The sequence below is a fragment of the Blennius ocellaris genome (assembly GCF_963422515.1).
Source record: "Blennius ocellaris genome assembly, chromosome: 7".
Taxonomy (NCBI): Eukaryota; Metazoa; Chordata; class Actinopteri; order Blenniiformes; family Blenniidae; genus Blennius; species Blennius ocellaris.
Genome location: NC_137656.1, coordinates 9,123,997 through 9,146,654, shown reverse-complemented (window position 1 = coordinate 9,146,654; position 22,658 = coordinate 9,123,997). Strand labels below are relative to the sequence as shown.

At 40.3% G+C, this 22,658-nt stretch overlaps 3 protein-coding genes across 3 annotated transcripts; 1 reads left to right on the top strand and 2 right to left on the bottom strand.

Annotated features, from left to right (window-relative positions):
• Positions 1–1,736: 1,736 nt before the first annotated feature.
• il12b2 (interleukin 12B 2) lies at positions 1,737–2,940 on the bottom strand (the record flags this gene model as incomplete). Its single annotated transcript, XM_080499972.1, has 5 exons — positions 1,737–1,859; positions 1,951–2,099; positions 2,183–2,373; positions 2,466–2,568; positions 2,694–2,940. 5 exons carry the CDS (start codon positions 2,938–2,940, stop codon positions 1,737–1,739), a joined length of 813 nt encoding a protein of 270 aa, XP_080356098.1.
• Positions 2,941–5,956: 3,016 nt separating this feature from the next.
• On the bottom strand, positions 5,957–8,316 carry LOC308132324 (transcription factor BTF3-like). The gene is made up of 6 exons (XM_080499380.1): positions 8,260–8,316; positions 7,521–7,589; positions 7,305–7,418; positions 6,615–6,816; positions 6,453–6,512; positions 5,957–6,306 (listed from the first exon to the last, which is right to left on the bottom strand). The coding sequence occupies exons 2-6, from the start codon at positions 7,587–7,589 to the stop codon at positions 6,260–6,262; spliced, it is 492 nt and encodes a 163-aa protein (XP_080355506.1). The 5' UTR covers positions 8,260–8,316; the 3' UTR covers positions 5,957–6,259.
• A 3,060-nt stretch (positions 8,317–11,376) lies between these two features.
• On the top strand, positions 11,377–16,871 carry utp15 (UTP15 small subunit processome component). Its single transcript, XM_080499398.1, has 12 exons — positions 11,377–11,514; positions 11,949–12,065; positions 12,191–12,283; positions 12,435–12,619; positions 12,909–13,087; positions 14,071–14,196; positions 14,409–14,544; positions 14,694–14,778; positions 15,047–15,202; positions 15,364–15,465; positions 15,550–15,683; positions 16,045–16,871. Exons 2-12 carry the CDS (start codon positions 11,976–11,978, stop codon positions 16,343–16,345), a joined length of 1,587 nt encoding a protein of 528 aa, XP_080355524.1. The 5' UTR covers positions 11,377–11,514; positions 11,949–11,975; the 3' UTR covers positions 16,346–16,871.
• Positions 16,872–22,658: the final 5,787 nt, after the last annotated feature.

The following is a 22,658-nucleotide window of genomic DNA, read 5'->3' as shown; positions in this document are numbered from 1 at the left end:
CTGCACCTGTGCTGTCTTAAAATCATTTGTTTGTTTTGGCCTATAAAAGGCTGATCTGTTGAAGAAAGAAAAAAATCATACAAACTCCTAACAATCTTGCTAAGGTTGGACATATTGTCTCTTTGTGGAAGTAAAAACTATTAAAATTCTGCTAAACTTTTCATGTCTGTGTATTTGTCTCCTGGGGGGGGGTGTTTCCTGACAGAAAATTCAATATAATTTCTTACTTAACTACAAAAGCACATTTTCCCAATAACTTTCTTTTGAATAATCTGATCAGTCAGGATTGATTTTATTTCCAGAGACATTTTAAATTCTCATTCAATAATGACTTGTACAGGCAAAGATAGTTTTCTTGATCTTGATGGATATTGTACCGCAGCATCTCAGTCACAAAGCATATCATGGTTAATTTCACTGTTATACACCATTTTAAACATGACTCATTCAGCATTGTTTATTGTTGCTTTTCTTCCTTCCCTTCTTGCAGCGATCCAAGGATCCAGGTGGCAATAGCCTTTTTTTGGATTGACATGGGTTCTTTTTCCATGATCTCACCTGCAATGAATCAATCCACATTAAGGAAAAAATGGGCAAGTCTTAAAGGCTTTAAACAAGTATTACATGATTTTGTTAGGAAAAATAACTTTTAAGACTGTGCAGGATTACATTATGTTTACACAGTCACTTAACCTGCAATAGATTGTAATGCAAAATATAGAAAAATGTCTTCTAATGTATTTGATATATATTGATTATTTTTAGAGTAATTTTTTTAATAATTATTCAATTTGTATACATCCATAATAATGTTTTGATATGGAGTTTATTTATTTATTTATTTATTTATTTATTTATTTATTTATTTATTTATTTATTTATTTATTTATTTATTTATTTATTTATTTATTTATTTATTCATTCATTCCTTCATCCATCCATCTATCTATCTTACAAGTGGGAGGAATGAAGATTTCCCACTGATTTGTTGATCTTAGTGTCTCTACATGATCATGGTTTCAAATAACACAAAAAACAAAAAAAGCACAAGCTGCTTTCGGTGTTGGTTCATTAATGTTCAGAGAAAGCAGAAGAACACATCAGTGTTGTTGTTCTTTGATGAAGACAAAACAATTTCTCTGATTTTATAGACTTTGATCTACTGAAGCGTCCATAAGTCCCATGAGTAACAAAGCATGAGTTCACGGTGCATTACCCAGAACTGGAAATTCTAATCATCAGTGCACAGATGAAACCAGCCACACGCAAATAAAGAAGGAACAAAAATGCTGCAGGAAGCACAAAGCTATTTTAATAGGTATTTGTTCTGCTCAACCCCAAACCACCAAGATAAACAGAAACACCAATGCACATACAAGAAAAATAACAAATACCGGTGTAAAGTTTTTATAAAGACCACACAATCATCAAACCTTGAAAGACTGATGCATTTGGTTATTTATTGTGTCCCCTATGTCTTCTAATGTATTTCTTTTTACATTCTATATATGATGAATAAATAATGAATAGAATACATGAATAAATAGTTTGAGCGTATCATAAATAAGTTATTACTACTGAAAATGTGTTTTAAGTGCTTGGCTATCGTCTGGCCTTCGTTTTAGCCCACACTGAGATGGGCACACATTTATACCTCGAAAAGCAAGTTAGAGGAAATCACAGCCATGTGGAAAGACAGAAAAAGCAGGAGCAGGCAGTGTTGGGTTCAAAACTTATCAGTAGGTTACATTTTTCCAGGGAGTCCACTGACTCCAAGCTGAGAGCACCAATGGGTCTCTGGAGCGGACCCTCAGCTTGCTGATCTTCTTCGGAACCAAAGAAGATAAAGAACGTCCGGTCTGAAGTCAGAAGAGTGAGAATGATTAACATGATGACCTGAAAGGATCCAGATATCAGCAGGCTGTGATTTCTGGAGAAGCTTCTGTGTACCTTGCCGTCATCTTTGAGTACGTATTCGATTTCATGCTCCAGACTGAAGAAGCTGTAAGGAGTAGACCAGCTGGAGGGGGGGGCAATGGTCACGTTGAGGTCCTGCCCCACCTCCTGACACCTGACAATCTTAGAACGATCAGGCTGAACTGCACGGAGAGAAACCACTGAATGCAACATTTACAGTTGTTTAAACCATCCATACATCTTCCCATACCACTCATCGTCTCACCGATGTCTCGAAGATAAAACCTCTTGGTTTTCCTGAAGATGGACAGGTCCTTGACGGCCTCAGCAGTGACCTCCAGCACGGTGCTCTCCTCAGCGTAGGGCATGAGCGTGTGGGACAGCTTGAACTGGAGTCCTCCGTCTGGACGTTGATCACTTCTTGTGACCCAGTGGCAAGACTTCCCACCTTCACTGCTGCAGAGGCGGGAAGCAAAACGCAATCAGGGAATTTCACAATAAAGAAAAGACACGGTCTTCATCGACAACATTACGTTCTTTGGATTTACCAGTCGGGGCCCAGTCCGAGACGCACTGCTGTGTATCCACTGCTGGTCCAGCTGCAGCTGAACTCACAGTCGTACGACTTTGCCCGACATCTCAGGAGGGAATCTAAAACAATACGCAACATGAGGGAATACAAATGAAGCACGATGACTTGTATGTTTACTACGAGACCCTTCAGTTCATCCACTCATGACAAATAGAGACGAATAAAAGAGAAAAAGGATTCTGACCCAATTCCTCTTCCTCGTCTTCCTGCAGCAGTAGGTAGGTTGACGATATCATCTTGTCTCCTCTCCAGCAGCTGTATTCACCCAACATTGGAGTGTCTACTTCAGACAGGACGAGGCTTTGATTACGCTGCTCGATGTTGTCACCCAAGTCCTCGATCGCTTCACCGTCAAACTTCCAAATGACGGCCCCGTCGGTCTGTGCGCCACAGGTCAGTGTGACTGGATTCACATCATTCCTTATTGCCATTATGACTGCGTGATCACACACACACACACACACACGCACACGCACGCACACACACACACACACACACACACACACACACACACACACACACACACACACACACACACACACACACACACACACACACACACACACACACACACACACACAGAACATTAGTACAGTATGCTCTGAACCAAGAGCGATAAACTGCAGTATAGTTCTGAAGTACATATGAACTCTACTTAAAGACGCACAATTTTGTGGAAAGTCATTGAGTCCATGCGCTCCTGTGAAGCTGATCAACAGCAGACTGAATATCCACCGAGTCCACGTCTCCTGAGGGTGTGTGAGACAGCAAGAGGATTAGTGGAGCACTAATAAGTTGTGACTAAAGTCTAGAGTGACAGTCAAAGTGGTCAGTAAAACAGTTTTTGCTCTATGCTGTGTCTTTCCTTACCATTTGTGTGAAGTTGTGCTGAATTGATGCTGGTGAAGTGAAGTCAGATGTTCAGTGGTAGAAATCCTGATGACTGCCTCCTCCATGCTTCCTTTTATAGTTGCATATCATGCAGCATCATGGTGATCATCGTGGCTGTCATAACACCTTCAGAGGTCACAGAGAGCCCTACCGATATAGTAAACTGATAAGAGTCTATTGACAGAAACAGTGTGATGTGTATTTCCTCTATGTTGTTTTGCATGTCAAATATGGTTAAAGGATAAACCGAGAGTTTCCAAGAAGGGCCTGGGAGACGAGATATGAAGTGTGGGAGTTCAGGAGGTGGGGGGTTGCCCTCAATCTTTAGGCTGTGATACTGCAGCATGACTCAGCTGAGACGGACTGTGTCCGATTAACACAAGCTGAAATCATACGGAGACACGCACTGGTGGTGTATGGGAAAAAAAATATTGTTGTAGCAGATTTCTACAAGTTTAAATGATGGAAATGATTGAATACCACTTTGCTCAAAGAGACCCCCCCCCCCCCCCCCCCCCCCCCCATGTTGCCATCGTGAGACCATCCGATGATCCTCCAGTTGGTAAACAGGCAGAGAAACTTTCACACACATGATGGAAGGTGATACAACAGGACTTCCCCGCATGTTTTTCATGTTTGAGGCCAACCAGTTTTGTTTGGCAGAATGTCATGTTTGGCGGAAGTAGCACTCGACATTTAGCTCGCACGGGAAAAGAAAAGCCCATTTTACTCATGTGTCAGGCTGCACACACACACTGTACACACATCGTGTTTCTGTCAGGTGTGAGAAGGAAGGGCAAAATGAATAGGGACTGCATTAATATTCATTGTGATATTTTGCAGTTTTTCTGGGTTTCACGAGAAGCTGACATCTACCGCAACTTTAATTTTCACCGTGAGTCTTGATTCAAGTTGTATGAAACTTGTTCCGTCATCTGTACAGAAATAACGGGTTTCACTTCCCCAAAATCCTCGAAAGCTTTATTCATCTCTTTGAAGTGAAAGATGCAAAAATGTCCAATTGTTTGAAACATTCACATCCAAAAATACATTTCACCAGAATCACAACTGATCCACTGAAGACAGCAGACTATGGCTTAACAGTGGGATTCCATAAAGCTATCAATTGTTATGCAGTGAATTATGTTTGGATGTGTTAGTTCAGTTCCATTTTGGTGGTTTTATGATATCGGCTTTGAGATCATGAAAGTTCTTACATAGTAAGTCAGTGAAAGAGTTCAAGGAAAACCAGAAGTTCCCCCTCAGTTCACAGTTATTTGCATGTGATCCGATTCCACAGAGTTCAGTACTGTCCACTTTAGTCCAGGCAACAGAAAGACCCCCAGTGTTAAAAAATGTAAGAAAAAAAACCCCCTCAGACTCATCGGGACTGTCAGCAGAAGCTATTACATGGTCACATGTGTAATGGGACATTCTTACTAAGGTATCATTAGCAGAAGTATATTTCTCTCAAATCTGCATCGAGTTGACATTTTGCAGTCATTTATATATGAAAATTATATACCTACATAAATATAATTTACATGTGAAAAGTATGAGTACAAACAACACAATGTTATTTCACTTTCAAATACAGCGCAGAGCCATGCCAGATCATTTAACATAGAACCAAGTGAATCACACGGGGCAAAGCTTTGCTCTGGTTGACGTCATAGTAGTATGGTCTGGTTTTAGTGTCTCCTTGTTTTTTTTAACACTGAGAGCAAAATAATGAAAGGCATTAACTTAAGTCTACTTCATCCACTTACTCATTCTTAGCACTGTCATAGTGCAATTATGTACAAACCACACTATTCCATTTTGTGGCCATTGCTAATCAAGAGGACAAATATATCCCCAAATGTTATATTTTTGGCTCTTTTCAATGTAATAAAGTCCATAAGTTGCCAATAGTGTAAAAACACATTTGTTCCATTATTGTGACATGTTGACTTTCACTGACTATATATAACTTAAAAAAAAAGAAGAAGTAAGGACTGCAGCCAGTGATGTAATAATATATAAATAGGGCTGCATTTGTTGGAAATAAAAGCTTTTTTTTCAGGTTTGGTGAAGTTTACTGAAGAAAAATCAATATAGTGGATGAGATATTCATCTTATTTACACATGGGGAATACACTCTGCAACTTACACTCAATCATTGGTTGTACAAAGTCTTTTACCATTTTATTACATTCTTGACAAAACATTTTTAGCTCTACGAATTTTAAATATATAGACCAAAATTGTCAGGTCACTCCTCTTCATTATTAAAAAAAAGCATATCTAACATTTAACCTGGAAGCAATCTTTTAAATAAGTCAATACACTTTTTTCAATCCTTTATACTATGGACCTGACAGGCTTCTAGATCAATCCGTCGTCCTCCACTCAGGATAACTATTGTTTCCTCTGCATCAGCTGGTAAAGTGCTTGTGAGTTCTCATGTCACAGTGGTGCCATGATACGACTACTGATTCCCACTAATGAGACTCAACAGTTTTTACAATAATAACCTTTTCTGAAGTACTTAAGAAATAATGGAGCACAAATCAAAGAAATTAAATGTAATCTTTATTACATTATTGATTCCACTGATACGTTTTTGATGTGTGGGCATCACAATGCTGGAGAGGCAGCGGGAGAAAGGGAAAAGTGTGCACATTCCACTAAATTAAATAAATTTCACCTGCAGGCCAGGTAGAGCAGCCAGCAGGAGACAGAGACCGTGTGGTTTTACTTGTTGTGGCCAAGTTGTCCCAGTTACAGTTAAAAAGCATGTGAGTGTCGTAGCCACGGAGCAATAACAGTGAAGAAGACAGTGAGTCAAGAGGGGCGCTGAAAGTCTGCTGGTGCTTGTTAGTTGGCCTCGTTCTTTGAAGCTTCATCAAAGTTTTCGACAAGATCTGAAAACAGACGGAAGGTGAAAGCTGTGAACGGGAACAGAGTAAAACCAACAAGCAACAAATTCACAGTATTGAAAATGTGAAGGCTGAATTGGGTTTAACATCACAGCAAATGTCTTATAAAGCAGAAGGGTAAATTCTCTTACCTGGAACCTCATCATCCTCCTCTTCGTCCACAGCCGCCATGGGAGCCTTGTTCTCTCCAGCTTGGAGGCGGAGCAGAAAGCAAGTCGTTAGCAGACGTCACACATCTGTAACCCACCTCTGGTACAAAACGTAAGACCTCAGGACAGTTCCATTGTGGCTACCTGGCTTGGGGAGGGTCTCTGCTAATCTCCTGAGGCTGGTCAGGCTGTCGGCTCCCAGCTGGTTTAGGATTCCCGGGAGCATCTCTGTGAGCTGTTTGTTCTCGGCGTGCCCCGTGATCGTGAAGGTGTTGGCAGCCAAGGAGGCCTGAACCTTTGGGTTGTTGAAGTGGATCACCGTCCCCTGGTTTGTGAACATGTTCACCTGCAGGGACCAACACAGAAAAAGTCTGAGTGAAGAACTCAGTCGACTCGAACCCTCTACCTAAACACATTTTAAAACTTCCAGTTGCCTCTGACTTTCAAGATGGCTGCAGGCAGTGTGACATGATAGCTTAAACTGTGTTTTGATGCATCTTTAAAAACATTGTCCCACATTCAGCTCTGCTTCAATGTTTCTTGTGAAATCACTAGTTTTGTTTTTCATTTAATCATCATTTAAATAACATAAAAACAGCCTGTAAGCATCTTGACTGCTATAATACTGATGGTATGGCAAGCTACAACCTGTTATTTAGGAATACCTGGAGGCAAATGGGAAGAGACAGTACGTTACTATTTTGTTGTATTATGCTCCTGTAACATAAATATTTAATAAATGGGATTAATGAAGTACAACGTTTCTTTCTTTACAAAACTATTTTGACTGACGCATTAGTATGCTAACTTTGATACACATATAATTTGACGTACCTCCTCAATGCCAGAGATGTTGTTGACTCCCAGTTTCTTGAGGGAGAACTGCAGCTTCTTGTCATCTGCTGTGGCGGTTCTGTGCACTACCTTCTTCTTTCTGCGAGCTGAACCCTACAGGGCACACAGAAACACAATGAATAACACGTCTACCAATTTTGAATCTGTGGACACTAACAGCAGCAGGCATTTGTCATCTATATACATTTTACTCACCTTGCCACCTATGCGGACCTGTGCCTGCAGTTTGGAAAGCTTCTCCTGGTTCATTATAGTCTCCTTCATCTGAAAAGAGAGAGAAGAGTTTATTATGTCGTTTTCATTCTTTTCTTGTATTATTATGGAGAAATTAATTCTCACCAACGGACTTGGAAAATGCATAAAAAAACTCTTGACTTAATTTATCAACACTGCTTCTCAACTGCAGTGAGCTTTACATTAAACCTTCAAACATAAGCATTTGTAACAAGCAACAGCTTGAGCATTTTTTAACCAAGTAAAACGATCATCGACAGTATTTCTTCAGGAGATCGTAGAACACATGACCTTTGCAATGGCTAAGAAATGATCGTGTAGGAACAAACGAAAGCGCAGCTGCCAGGCCAGAAATAGCTGCACATGAATCGGACAAGTCAGGCTTTTCTCTCAAGGATCAGTGCTGAATGAGCCCGGACATTCTCCACTTTGATTCGAGCAGCAGCACCTTTGATGACTGTGAGGTTTTACTACTTAAAAACACAACTCTTCCAAATCTGACACCCGAAGTGCTAAATTAGCAAACCGAGCTAACGAAGCGAGTGCAGGCCTCTTCAGAAGCGTGACACCATTCCAGTGTTTTTGCCTCTTTTGTCACATTTTCAGGGTCAGTGTGAACCGGGTGCGTGTTTACTTTGTTTTTGATTTTAATGATAACAACTGGAGACTGCCAGAAAGCGCTGAACAGACGTGAACTGACCTGGGAGTGTGTAAACACGCGGCTCACACAGGCGGCAGAGGCTCGGAGAAAAGGGGGGACGGCCGGAAGTGACGTCGTGACATGGGCCGAGAGCAGGATGTACACAACCTTTCAAAGTTGTTGTTTCAAAATTGTTCATTGCATATGAGTAGATTACAACCTGAGATTGCATCTCCATTTATGTCACTTATGTCAGCTATGATATTAATTACAATGTTTTGGGGATGAACCATATTTTAAGAAGTTAGAATAGAATAGAATGGAATAGAATAGAATGATCCCAGCGGGATTTCCTTACAGTGTTACTCTACACAGACTGGAATATATATAGATATTTTATTCATCACAAATTGGCAACCAGGAGTTTTGTGTCTAATCTGTCATGGTGTTCTTATATATATCAAAGTTTAAGCATCTGCTCCTTGTGGCTGGCATAAAACGAGGAGCTCATTCTCCTGTATGGTTACCCATCATCGCCAGGAACAGTAACCCACTTACTTAATTGATTACTTATCATTAAAAATAACAACGTTAGATTACATCAGACTTGTTTAGTTACTATCTGCAGCCATGGACAACACCCCTACCATCTCAACAGAAAAACGACAACCGGCTGGGCCCAAACTGTGCTGATCATTGCCTGGCCTCATGCATCATGCTTATAAATATTTTAACCTTTGGCCTACTTTCTTTGTTGTATTTATATCTGACTCACGGTTTTACTATACTATACTATACTATACTATACTATACTATACTATACTATACTATACTATGTGGCTTTGAATATATTTGTTTATTTTCCTTCGTTATGATTTAGTCACCATCACGTTCGACTTCAGCTGGAGACAATAAGACCCATTTCCAATGGAATCACAGGAGTGCCAAAATTAAAAGGAAATAAATGTAGAAATATAAAGAGAATCAATGAAACTGACGGTGTTTTGCACATGGTCCTCCTGTCCCAAAGGCGGCGCTATCCATTACGCAAAGCGCCCAGAGAAGAAGAGCAACGCGGTTACGTATACAGTAGTGATGAGAAACCCGACTCCTCGAACGGACTCACGGGTTTTTGAGTCGTTCATCCAAGTGAATCGGTCATTTGAGTCATTTGAGTCATTTGATTCAGTTGCGCATGCGCACTATTTCCACCCGCTCCAGGACCTGGAGGCTCAGCTGAACTGCGACATGAACCAGGGGGAGAATCATGTGTTCATAGTAAAATGATGAAACACTTCTGAGGAAAATAAACAATAAGTACACACTAGTTTTTAGTGATCCTGGTCTCCTTATTCTAGATTATGTGTTTTGTTTTTAAGGTTTAGTTGAATCAGAAAATAAATTAGATAAATGATTAAACTGAATAAATACCTGGCATCCAGAATGGCAGATATACAGTATATATTAATGTATACATATGTTTTTATAGTTTTTTTTCTTCCAACATTCTGATTTTCTTTTTTTACTAGTATCTAATAAATAATCTAATAATAAATAATGTGACGTTCATAGGGCAGAACTAATTATAGGGGACAATATTAAATGTAACACAATACACGCTACAGTGGTATTTTAACATTGTTTATTGTGTATTTAGCCATGTATTATTCATGTATTTATCTCTACAAGCTTTGTGAAACAAACAATGTATTATTTTTTTCTCCGCCGTCACTCGGAGATTTTCAGGTGAGGGAGGGGGGGAGGACTCACCGCTCACCGCTCATGAGGTGAACGACACAGCGGAAGTGCTACTGACCGATTCAGTGAACGACTCTTTCGAGTTTCGAGGGGAGTCGGTCATGTGCGCTGAACGACTGAAGCGAGGGGAGTCGGTCATGTGAGCTGAACGATTGACGGGATGTGAGTCGGTCATTCGGGCTGAACTACACCTCCAAGCTGACTCGAGTGTGCTGAAAGCCTCATGTGAATGTCAGGAGCCGGAAGCTGCTGTGCTTAGCAGCTGGCGTTACAGCTACAAGCTGCTTTTAGCAGAAAAAAGACAGAAAGATAAAAAATTCTTAAAATGCAAATGTTGATTTTTTTTTCTGTCACAACCTCAAAGGTAAATGTGAAACATCACAATTGAAACGTCAAAAACGAAAATTTGGAATAGAAAGTAAACAGAAACTGGAACTTACACTTAAATGAATAAATACGAATAAAATAACTATGTGCAAAATGTAAATGAAGGCGTTTCACAAATTATGAATTAGTGCAAATCTCGTAAACAATCTTCCAAAGTAAATGGAAAAGATCCGTTCTGAAGGCACTGATGTTGCCACTATGCACAGTTTGGTTTTCATAACCTCCACTGTGTTTTTGAACACTGGGGCACCAGATCTCCACCACACAAGAAGGTCGGCCGTTCGGGGAAGGAGTTGCTCAGATAGGAAACCTTTCACTTCCAGCATTTTGATTTTCTTCTCACAACTCTCAAAAATAGTTTTAATTCTATTAATAAATAACGTGATTTATAAAGGGTGAAACTAATTATAGGGGACAGCATTGAAGGCAACAAAGTCGTATTTTTAACATAATTTATTGTGTATTTATTTCTTCAAGCTTTGTGAAACAAACAATGTATTTTTTTTTCTTCTCCGCTGTCACTCAGAAACTTTCTGAGCGGAGCGCCGCTGCAGATTTTCAGGTGAGGGAGGGGGGGAGGGCTCACCGCTCACCGCTCATGAGGTGAACGATACAGCGGAAGTGCTACTGACCGATTCAGTGAACGACTCTTTCGAGTTTCGAGGGGAGTCGGTCATGTGCGCTGAACGATTGAAGGGAGGTGAGTCGTTCATGTGAGCTGAACGATTGGAGCGAGCTGACTCGGGCATGTGAGCTGAACGATTGAGGGAAGGTGAGTCGGTCATTCGCGCTGAACGACACCGACAAGCTGACTCGAGTGTGCTGAAACTGCCGCACGTGAATGTCAGGAGCCGGAAGCTGCTGTGCTTAGCGGCCCAGCTACAAGGAGGCTGTAGCAAAAATGACTCAGTGAACGAGTTAATGAACGTGAAAACTCGTGAGTCACCGTTCAGTAAAGTGACTCGCGGGTTTTGAACGATTCGTTCAAATTTGATCATCACTAGTATACAGTCATGGCGTCGCCCTGTGTGCTGAGAGGCAACGTGATTGCAGATTGAAATGACTATATCGACTACTTTTCTCCGAAATATCATATCGCCACCAGTTCATCTTAGAACAGCTTACGGGAAAAAACAACACGTTTTCACTGCCGGGCCTCTTAATTTTAAGGTGAGAGTCATCAGAGCGAAGTTTATGAAGAAATGCTAACAGGCTAAACACTGTGCTAAGTTGAGCTGTCGCGAGCACGTTGTGTCTATCTGTTTTAATGATCCGGTTTTACTTTATAAACTTCAAGCCCATATATCTATGTTTAATTGATTGTTATTTGGAGAGAGCAGAGAATGGCTATTTCTTTGATGGAACCCATTTTTCTTTATTTGTGCCGCGTTGAATAAGACTTCGGGTGCTGCTCCATCTCTGTTGTCTTTTTTGTGGTTAAGGGTACTGTTTCACGTTTCCATTGATAACTGAACATGCGAATAAGTCAAATTAAACCTGTGACGCGTGTGTACTTTTAATCTGAGTGAGCTCGACATAAAGAGCTATGCCTATGTGTTGGACGCTCTATGACGCTATTCAGCTTGTTTCCTGCATTCCCAAAGGTTTAGGCTATTCTGGTCAGCACACCGATGGCGTCCTTTAAACCTACAAAAATCCAAGTCTACCCTAAACTTGGAGAGAAAGTCACACAAGACACACTGTACTGGAAAAACTATAAGGTAAGACTCTTATCGGGTATTTTGTGAAGGGATAAAAATTAATGTATTTTGCCTCAATGTGATCTGTTAAAAATGTTGTGTATGTTCATTTGCTAATGTCGATAATGTGGCTCTCTGTCTTTAAGGCTCCAGTGCAGATCAAAGAATTTGGTGCAGTCACAAACGTTGACTTCTCTCCTGTGGCTCCACATAATTTCGCTGTGACAGCATTCACAAGAGTATGTTTCAAAAAAGTTTGTTTGCATGTGTAAATTTAAAGTTTTTCTATTTTTACTCTGTAAGACCAGTTTTGCTGCATCGGTCCTTTTTGTTTTTAAACAGTTTTCATCAATGTCTTGTGTTCTGATTACCACTCTTGCTCCTGTGCAGATTCACATTTACGGGCCGTTCTCCCAGGAGCCCATCAAATCATTCACAAAATTTAAGGACACAGCATACTGTGGCAGGTTCAGATCAGACGGTCAGTTGCTCGTGGCGGGATGTGAGGACTCCGTCGTCCGGCTGTTTGATATCAGCGGCAAGGTGGCACTCAGGATGTTTAAAGGACACACAAAGTAAGTGTCCATGATGCTGTCCGTATGTATTGTAATTGTTTTGTTCAACAATGAAAGGTGGACTCAATTGACTTCATATAATTATTGGGGTGTGTCATGTCCAAACTTTTATTTGCAATAGAGAGACAGCAGATTGTTGAATGATGATTTCTTGAGTGATCCATCGACTGAATTTCATGATGATTCCCAAGATCTCTGACAACAAGCCGTTACCAATCTGTGAATGTCTGTTCAAGAAGGCAAACTGATGTTTTTTTTATCTCACTTTTATTTTAATTTTTTTGTTCAGAGCTGTACATGTAACAGACTTCACCTCAGACCGTTATCAGATCCTCACTGGGTCAGACGACTACACCTGCCGTCTGTGGGACATGCCAAATGCCACCGAGCTCAACACCTACCAGGAACACACAGATTATATCCGCTGTGGTGTCACGAGCAAACTTAACAGAGATCTCTTCATAACAGGTGAGATAGAAGAGCAGTGTCTTAAATTGATTAAAGAAAAAACGTTGAGGGAAATTGGTTGCCTATTAACATTTGTGTATTGGACATCTCACAATCATCTGAATATTTTAAAAGCTGTTGTTAATGTTTTGAAGAGGCATGAGTTGAAAGTGGCTTATATGTCGGTAAAAAAGGGAACAGTTGATATTGAACGAACCAAACATCAAATATGTTATGATTATTTAAAAGTACATAACTGAACCAATACAAAGATGTATGCACTATAAATGCATATATACACATGTATATAAGATGTGTACAAGATAATTGTTAAATAAGATTTAATGTACTTCAGGGACCACATACATTCCAGTTTCATCCTGAGTGACCAGACTGGTAAAATATTGCTATTATAGCCTTTAAATTTAAACTTCAACGTTTTTCTTTGTTGTGGTCACAGTGTATGGAATGAAATTGTCTATATTTTTGCAAGATCAAACAGCGGTAAGGTAAATCAGAGCCAAATCTGGTGCGTTTCCTCCGCAGAGAGTAGGTTAAAAAGTAGGCGGGGTTTCGAGCGCCACAGATATGCGACGTTACAACAGTAATCTCAGCTGCGGCGGCAGACCTTATGAATCCTCTGTTGTTTACATTCTCTGCTTTGCACTAGTTGTTTTGTTTTGTCTCCCCACATCGGAGCGTGCTTGCCGGTTCCCTCGAGTGCCGCGTCGTAACTTTGATGATTTCGAGAGAGCGAACACCGGCCGAGTGGCGCATGAATTGCACGACGAATAATGAAATTCGTTGCCAACACTTTTAATAAAAATTTTTATCAATTTGTTGTTGCAGCCCTAATGTGGAAACAAATATAGAAATAGTAACTGGATATTACTGTGTAGCTTGTAATTTCAAGCGAGCGCCTATTCGCTGCTGAAGAAGTCTTTCATTGTGTGCGGCCGCAGATCAGAAGATGTGTGGTTTGACTAACTATGTTTTTATCCCAGGATCGTATGACCACACGGTGAAACTGTTTGATGCCAGAGCAGATAAGAGTGTGCTCACTATGGATCATGGCCAACCAGTGGAGAGTCTTCTCCTTTATCCCTCTGAAGGACTTCTCGTCTCTGCAGGTAATCAGCTGGGTGACCTCCTCGATAACTCAGTGTACCGACCCCATGTCGCATCACTGCCATGTTCTTTTGTTTTCAGTCTGAATACATTTTAAATTGTTGCTTTCTTTTTATTCATTTCCTGAAACAGACTGCACTTTTAAGACATAACTGTGTATTTATTCATGCTCATGCGAAGATGGTGAAACTTTATTCCAATGTCTTTTCTTCAGGGGGCCGCTATGTGAAAGTGTGGGATTTGCTTAAAGGAGGTCAGCCATTGGTATCGCTAAGAAATCATCACAAAACTGTCACGTGTGTATGTCTCAGCAGTAATGGACAAAGACTGCTGTCTGCTTCTCTGGACAGGTGAGCGAGAGACATTTCTCTTACAAGTTTCTTTATGTTTACGAAGGGCGTCTGTTCTCAAGTGAGTGAAACCGCTCTCACTGTGACCGCCCTGTGTAAATAAAGCCCGTATGAATGATTCTGAAGCAGATTCTCTCTTTGTCTTTCAGGCACGTTAAAGTGTACAACACAACCAACTATAAAGTGGTCCACAACTTCGACTACGCCGCGGCCATCCTCAGTCTGGCTTTGGCTGTAAGGAACTAATTCTAACATTCATGGAAACGTTATTTTGGCACACAATCTTCATTTGGGAACTTCAAACATTGAATTGCATATTTTTTCCTGTTTGAGGTGCCACAAAGATGTAAGAATTTGGTACACAATATCAAACTGGCAGCAGGTGGACCAGACTCGGCGCTGCAATAATTGGAGCTTCTTGAAGCGACTTGCTCCACTTTATGACGACGTGTTGAAAATGAGTGACTCTCTTACACTGACACTTTTCTGTCTTTCTCCTCAGCCGGATGATGAATCCATTGTGGTTGGTATGACCAACAGTATTCTGAATATCAAACACAGGAAAAGCTCTGAAGAGTCTAAGGGAATGTCAGGCCAACAGAGGCGGCGACCAGCCTATCGAGTTTTTGTAAAAGGGAAGAATTATGTCCCTAAACAGGTTTGTTTTCATTTGCTTATATATAATTTTCAGAATATGTTAAGAGATTAAATCTGTGTGATCAGAGACGAGCAGTAGAATACGTTTGTGATTTGTGCCCACGGAGTTTCAGTTTCAACTTTTGTGAGCTTATTGTCTTGGGTTTTCTTTTTTTTTTCCAGGATGATTATCTTGTCAGTAAGCCGGTGAAACAGCATTTGGCCAAATATGACAAGCAACTGAAGAAATTTAATGTATCCAAAGCCTTGGATACAGCTCTGGAGGTGTGTGTCCCGAACATGTGCAGCTGTAATTCAAACAAATAAAAAGCTGAGCAGAAAGTACAATACAATGACATTTGTTTGCAGATGTGGACCAGAGTGAAAAAGCCAGAGGTCGCTGTTGCTGTTGTGAAAGAGCTGGATCGGAGAGGAAAGTTAAAGAACGCACTGGCGGGAAGGGATGAACAGGGGGTGTCTCAGCTGCTCCACTTCATAATAGGGTAAGAGCCACATAACGCCAGCCTTCATTAATCGAGAAGGCCTTATCGGGTGAAAATGAGGGGATAAACTAAGAATGTCTCAGGGGTGAACAAACGATTAATTTTGTGTAACAGCAGCACAGATGGCTGAGTTGAATTTAGACGAAACATCCAACTTAGGCTAGCATGGCGCTGGAGCCAATACCTACCGACTTCTGAAGTCAGGTCGTACGCTGAATCTGTCACAGGACAAACACAGAAAGACAATTGATCACATTTACACATACAGGTAATTTAGGGTTAGAGTTATACTGAAAACAAGAATCTACTGGGGGAAAAAATGGATTTGTTTAATGAAACTTTGTGTTTGTTTCTTTTCCAGTAACGTGGTTGACCCCAGGTTTGCCCCTGTTCTCGTACCGGCAGCCGAGATGATCCTGGACATCTATCGCTCAGTCATTGGACAGTCGCCAGTGGTGGACAGACAGCTACTGCGCCTGCAGGAGCTGCTAGAGAAGGAGATCGACTTCCAGAAAGACCTGCTGGAGGTCCTGGGGATGTTGGACACTCTGTTTGCCTCCTCCCTCCCAAGGACAGAGGTGCCGTGCTCGGGCATCAGCAGGTTTAATGGCCTGGCACAGGAAGAAGCGAGTACCTCCAGACCTCAGCTTCAAGCCACCTGAAAGTCACATGTGGAGAAACTGGTTTCGACTTTAGAGTGATCATACAACTCTAAAAACCAACAGACACAAACTTCTTGATATGACAGCGTATTTGTCAAAGTCTTGACCAAAGAAACATTTGGTACAAGTTTTAGGAGACTGATGAAGTCATGGTCTCGTGCTGGTGTTTTAACTCGATGACGTTGCAGGTAATTGGTAGAATGTGTTGACTGAAGCATCTGTGACTGTGTGGATGTAAAGCATTGTTGTTGTTTTTTAAGTTTTCACAACACTTTCAATTTTCAATGTGTGTGTGTGCGCGATTGAGTGTTTTAACAAGTTCCACATGACTGGTTTGTGTTTTCATATCAGGCTTCATTTTGTAAGCAAATTTGATATAAATCTTTGTCATAAGGAAAATGAGTGATAAGTGTTGTCGTAGTTTGGCGACACACCGCATCACGTTGCTTTTTCTTCTGCTTAAAAGATCCTGTAAAACAATGGCCATGACTTTGGATTCTGTATATTTCCATATTTTCGATAAAAATGCTTTAAAGTAAAAGATGTTTCAATTCTTGTTCTTGATTTGACATTTATTAGCCATTCACAGCACATCTGTTTAATTGTGTATTCATGAGGGACTGGGAGTGTGTGAGCGATCCCATTTCGTCTGTCAGGCCACATTCACACCGAGAGGTAATTTGGAATCACCAATTGACCTCATAGAAGGGACGTGTTACTAAAATTCAGTTTACAAGCGCGTCCGTGTATTAGTCAATTTGGTCATTTGGAATATTCTTATGGTGTCGCTTGTTGGTATTTGCACTTGGATATATCTGGTGTCCATGCTCGGGTATGAAGTTTTACTATTACTTAAAAACTTCAATACAAATATGGATCAAAGTGGACTGATGACCTGTCCAGGGTGTGATCTGCCTTTTCCCATTAATTAGCTGGGATTGCAGCATCGTGTGATTCAATGGAGTGATATAGAAGATGGATGGATCATATTGTATAGCACTTTTTAACACCATGGTTACAAAGTGCTGTACAATAAAAACAATAACATTAAACATACATTGACAACAAGAAGAGAAGAACAGCCACAGAGGGAGTTTCATCTCCCTCCACTGGGGGTCGCTGTAAACTCGGATAATTCCAAACAAGAGTCCTGAGGAGGACCTTGCATGTGACCAGGCTGCAGACTGAGAGCATCCAGAGAGTCAGTGAGTCTGCAGCTCTCCTCCTCCACACACCTCAACACGCAGTTTGCAAACGGAAGATGAGTCCGCTGTAGATTAAACATTTTTTTATTTTTTAGTTTACAACCCATGCTCTAGTTTTTCTTCTAATTGTCCCACGTGTGATCTCCTGTGAAGGTAAGGTGCTTTAATAAGGTGTCTAGCTCATAGATTAGTTATGGGTGACTGTTTGGTTTTGTTTTATCGACAGTTTGTCCGTTTTTTTTTTTTTTAACTGTGTTAAATGACATATAGAGGATCAGAGGTTTTCCTCATGCTAGATGTTAGCTTCAAAGTGAATTGGAATATCAGAGAAAGGCACAAATACACGTGAAACTAAAGTGATGCCACAGAGACAACAATATAAATATGATGACCTCGTTCATTGTGGCCTCAGCTCTTATTATTTCCTGGATTTTCTTTTCCCTCCCTGACCTCCAGGATTGTTTGGTTCAATGCGTTTTTAGTTATATAAATGTAAAATCAAGCTAAATGTGACAGCAGAGGAAACAGTTTTTTATCAAGAAGGAAGCTAAGATCTCGCTGTTGTGTCCAGTTTCGGAAGTGGCCACTGATAAAGAACAGATCTCAACCATGCAGCACTGAAATTCAATCGATTGTCCCACATACGCGCGCGCGCACACACACACACACACACACACACACACACACACACACACACACACACACACACACACACACACACACACACACACACACACACTCTCTCTCTCTCTCACTCTCAGATCTTGCTCCTCTCCTTCTTGTGTCTCAACACATCAATGTGCAAAGTCTCGTAATTAAGAGCATTATCCACAAACTTGGGATCACAAGACTATCCTGTCTCATCAGTGGACTTCTGTGGCTACTTGGCACACACGAGGTTTGATTTGATAATCTCTTTAAAATCAGACAAAGGGGAAGAGTAACCACAATGACCATGGGAGTACTTGAAGAGTCATATGGGCTTCACTGAGTTTGTTTTCCCTTCTTCTACCTCTCAAAAGTGTTCATCTTTGTCTGCAGTTGATGGAGCTGAGCAGGAGGAAAGTGCCTTTGTATGTAAGTACGTGTTTCGTTTTGCATCAGTTTCAAGAGCATTTGCTCCAATTAATCGGCTGAGCTCTCTGTCCTTTCAGGAAACGTTACAAGTTGCGAGATGAGCAGCCTAATTTGTAAAAACTGAACATCATTGGCAACAATGTGGTGCTGAAGTGTCTTTTTTTAATCTTTTGTCTAATTTTTATTTTTAATAGCAGCTCACATTTCATTATATGACCATGCAATGGCAAATACATCCATCCATCCATCCATCCATCCATCCATCCATCCATCCATCCATCCATCCATCCGTCCATCCATCCATCTAGCTTCAGGAAAGGTTCAGCACATGTATATGAAAGGATTTAGTTACTGAGGCTAGTTTCACTGTGATGGATGAATTTTTTAGCTTCATCTGTGTATCAGTTAGGTTTTGCTGCTGTTGATTCAGTGTTTCTCAGAAAGAAAGAAAAAATGTAATCATCACTGTAGTGAAAACAGTTGTCCCGTGTTAACAACTAGCAAATCAGTAACTCTGGGATTCATTCATGGTGGTGCTTTTTTTTTTAATATTTGTTTTTCACTCACTATGAGTTGAAAAAGAACTTGTGTTTGCTTTACCTTTGGATTGTGATGCGTCTGGATGTGTGTGAACCTTTGAAAGGACTTGTTTGAGCTGTTGTCAAACAGGGCAGGACTGCAGACAAATACTTTTTATAGCCTTTTTTTTTAGGATCTGAACAAAGTAATTCGCACACAGATTTTAACAAATGCCTCTCTTGAGATCAAACAAGTACATTTATCACAACCTTTTTAGGTCAGTATTTTCTGTTTTGACATAGTTTTGATGCTGTTTTTCTTTCACTCAAGGAGACATAGAGGTAATCAAACAATGGATGAGGGCACACCACCTTGTCCTTTCTTTTTTCAGATAAATAATTTATTTGAAAACTAGATATAATGTCAGAGAAATAGTACAAAAAAAGTGGGAGAAATTCATGGATTTTCTTTGATTCGAAGCCTCTAACAACCCCATTTACTCTCATAACCTCACCTACATCTGTATTGTCTTTACTGGCAGGAAGTAAAAAGATAGAGCACTTGCCCACATACAGTCCTCCACTCACTTCCCTGCTGCTGTAGTTGGCTAAATAATGCCAATACTACGTAGCTGAGGTGAACATGTGAGTGTGGGAATGTCGAAATAACCCGTCAACCACCTGTCAGAATCCTTGCTTCCCAGAAAATACCAGCTGTGCAAGGCAGCGGTTCGTAAAGGTGGAGAAGGGAGGACGGGGGGCTGAGCCAGAGAATCTGACCCCAGTGAAATGGTCTTGTTTTGTGAAGGTAACGTCTTAAGAGATGTTGACCAGGTGTTTCATTATTGGAGGGTCTCAGGAGGGAGCCCTATGAAACTGGCCAACCTGGCCTGACTCTGTGCCTGTTTGCTATATAGATCCGGTTCATGTTTTCTGATGAACCCCCCCCCCTTCAGACAATCCGAGATGTTGAATATCCAAGAGACAGCTTGGACAAATACAGATCACCCACATCTAAAGTAAACTCTTACTTCACGATACGCAATTTAAAAGCATTGTGAATTAAATTGATCTTTGTTAAATAACCGTCTATATTCAGGCTATAGGCATTGTGTGAGGCTGAGAACAAAGTTCATGAAGTTCATGCTGATGTTGTTTTTTTATGTACTTGAATAACATAGTCTTTGATCGGCTGTCTGGCATTGCAGTCCATTCTGATGGAGTCATAAATCAACGTAAACTCTTTAACACACAAACATGTGTCATTCAGCTTATGTTAGATATGGAAATCTTCAAAACCTTTAAAACCCGTTCTATTTCTTCTTAGTTTGGGTTGACTCATGAAGCTCCTGCTATCCATGTCTGATTGGTGGGGTTTCAAGGTGAAAGTTGATAGCAGCTCATGCCCACTTGGCACACATCATCTCACTCATTGAAACATGATTCGTTTTGTGTTTCTCAGTCTGTTTCCAGGCACTTCCTACTGATACAGGCAGTATTTCATCTAGTAGCCACAGCGTCATTAGTGGTCACCATCTGGTCAGTCACACAAATGTGAGGAGCCGTAATGAGGGCACAGCAAAGGCTGGGAAAACGTTTCAAAACTTGTGGTAAACCTGTTTTTTCTTTTCTGTAAAAGAAAAGCCAAAGAGGGGTCAAGAAATGGGTGAGTTGGACTGGAAGGTTGGATTAGGCGAAAGACAGAGAAATGGAATCTCTCCATCTGAGACGGGGAAAGAGAAAAAGAGAAAATCCTCTCAGCTTCGTGGCATGAGAAATCAGGTCGGCTGTCGATGCGATGCAAAGCTGATAGATAGACTCCCAATAGAAAGGAGATTGAGAGAAGACTTGAAATCTGATTGTAAATCATCAAGCGCAAGTCAATCCCATTTATTGAATCTCACATTTAACCTTATCATTTACAGTTTCTCAGCCTGTCTCCTCTGCTGCTGCCCCAGTCAGTCGTTTGATAAGTTTCCCAGAATAACCCACACAGTGTGCCTTATGGCCTCGATTCAGTGGTCTATTGAGGCCACTCTCGGTGGGTAAATTGAAATCATCTACAATAGATTTTGCCCCCAGTCACTGTTGGATGGTGGCAGCTCTGTGAAACAGGGTGGTTATAGTGGCACTGGAGATGTTCTGAGGTTACGTGGAACCTGCGTTCCAAATAGGGAGTGGATATAGTGGAGTCTTTAGTTGAAGGTTGATTATTGAACCTAAATTTACTGAAATCGCACAGACAAGTCCAACACAAGGTGATTGCTGCTCATATATAGTTTTGATATGTGAATGGGGAGTGTCTATGTGATTGCTGCACGTACACACATTTTCCTTAGAACTTGTTCAGCTGCCACTACAATTGAATGAATTATTGAAGTTTGAGTTTTAAGATTAATCCAAAGTGTTGAAACATTTAAGTGAAAACGTTTAACATACCTCTGCCATCTATATTAGTAAAATATATACTGTTATGTATTCATTGATAAATTTTTTTGATAATTTTAGTATTTGTTTTTAGTATTTTTTATCAAATTAGGCCATATAACACATTTTCTTGATTTCATTTTCATTCATTCATTTCATATTTGCCCTTGAGATTTCATTTAAGCAAGATGTTACAATCAGTTGTACCTGCTGGTAACAATTATGAAATGAGCTCAAATGTTGCCTTTGTTGACTTTGAACCTATTAGTATTCTTAAAAAGTATTTTGTAATACATTTTTCTTTGTTTTATCAATATCTCATAGTATATCTGAATTATGTTTCTTGTCCTTACAAATTGGCCTTATATGCATGTGTCCTGTGAAGTACTTTGGATTATAGAAACCATATATGAATGAATGTGAACGGCATTACATAAAATTAACTTAGGTAGTTTGGGATATTTATTGTTTTTTTTTTTTTAAATAGAATTTTCATACATTCACTCATCAGATGATTATATAAATACCCGTTGATATTGTAATGAATTTAACCAGAACCTAAGCAGCCCCGTTGGAGCCTTTTAACCAAGTATTTTACAGTCTCAGGAGGCCAACATTTTTTTTTTTGTCTTTTAACAAAACCAGTATTTGACCTTCAGAAAGTATTTTAAAGACTACCAATTACTCTATATATCACTGTGACTGTTCTGCTCTGTTATATTCGGTCGTACCTAAAACCAGGACTTTAAAGTGTTCTGGCCTGTTTGGATCAGTGCAGGTTTTTGCTGTAAACATTGAGGCATTCCTACTTTTATTGAGAGGGCATGTTTTATTGTACCCTCAAGAAAGATACTGTCGGAGGATTTGGTGAACCTTTATAGAAATGTAGAGCAGTTTAGCAGAAAAAAAAGGTCTTACTCCGAAGTGAGCTGTTATATTGAAGAAGATATCTTTTTTTTTTTTTTTGCTCTCTTTTTTCCCCCATTTCAACCTTCCCTATTTCTCTTTATCTCAGGGCGAAGCAAAGGTATTTGCTTTGCTGGAGGGTTTGGACTCCGTGCCTGAAGATGCAGAGGTGTATATCGT

Coding starts and splice junctions, on each gene's coding strand:
- LOC308132324 (XM_080499380.1), bottom strand. CDS start 7,589: ATGAAGGAGACTATAATGAACCAGGAGAAGCTTTCCAAACTGCAGGCA. Junction 6,513..6,614: donor AGAGACCCTCCCCAAGCCAG/GTAGCCACAATG, acceptor TCCGCCTCCAAG/CTGGAGAGAACAAGGCTCCC. Junction 6,307..6,452: donor GGAGGATGATGAGGTTCCAG/GTAAGAGAATTT, acceptor GTCTGTTTTCAG/ATCTTGTCGAAAACTTTGAT.
- utp15 (XM_080499398.1), top strand. CDS start 11,976: ATGGCGTCCTTTAAACCTACAAAAATCCAAGTCTACCCTAAACTTGGA. Junction 12,066..12,190: donor TGTACTGGAAAAACTATAAG/GTAAGACTCTTA, acceptor TCTGTCTTTAAG/GCTCCAGTGCAGATCAAAGA. Junction 14,545..14,693: donor CTGTCTGCTTCTCTGGACAG/GTGAGCGAGAGA, acceptor TTTGTCTTTCAG/GCACGTTAAAGTGTACAACA.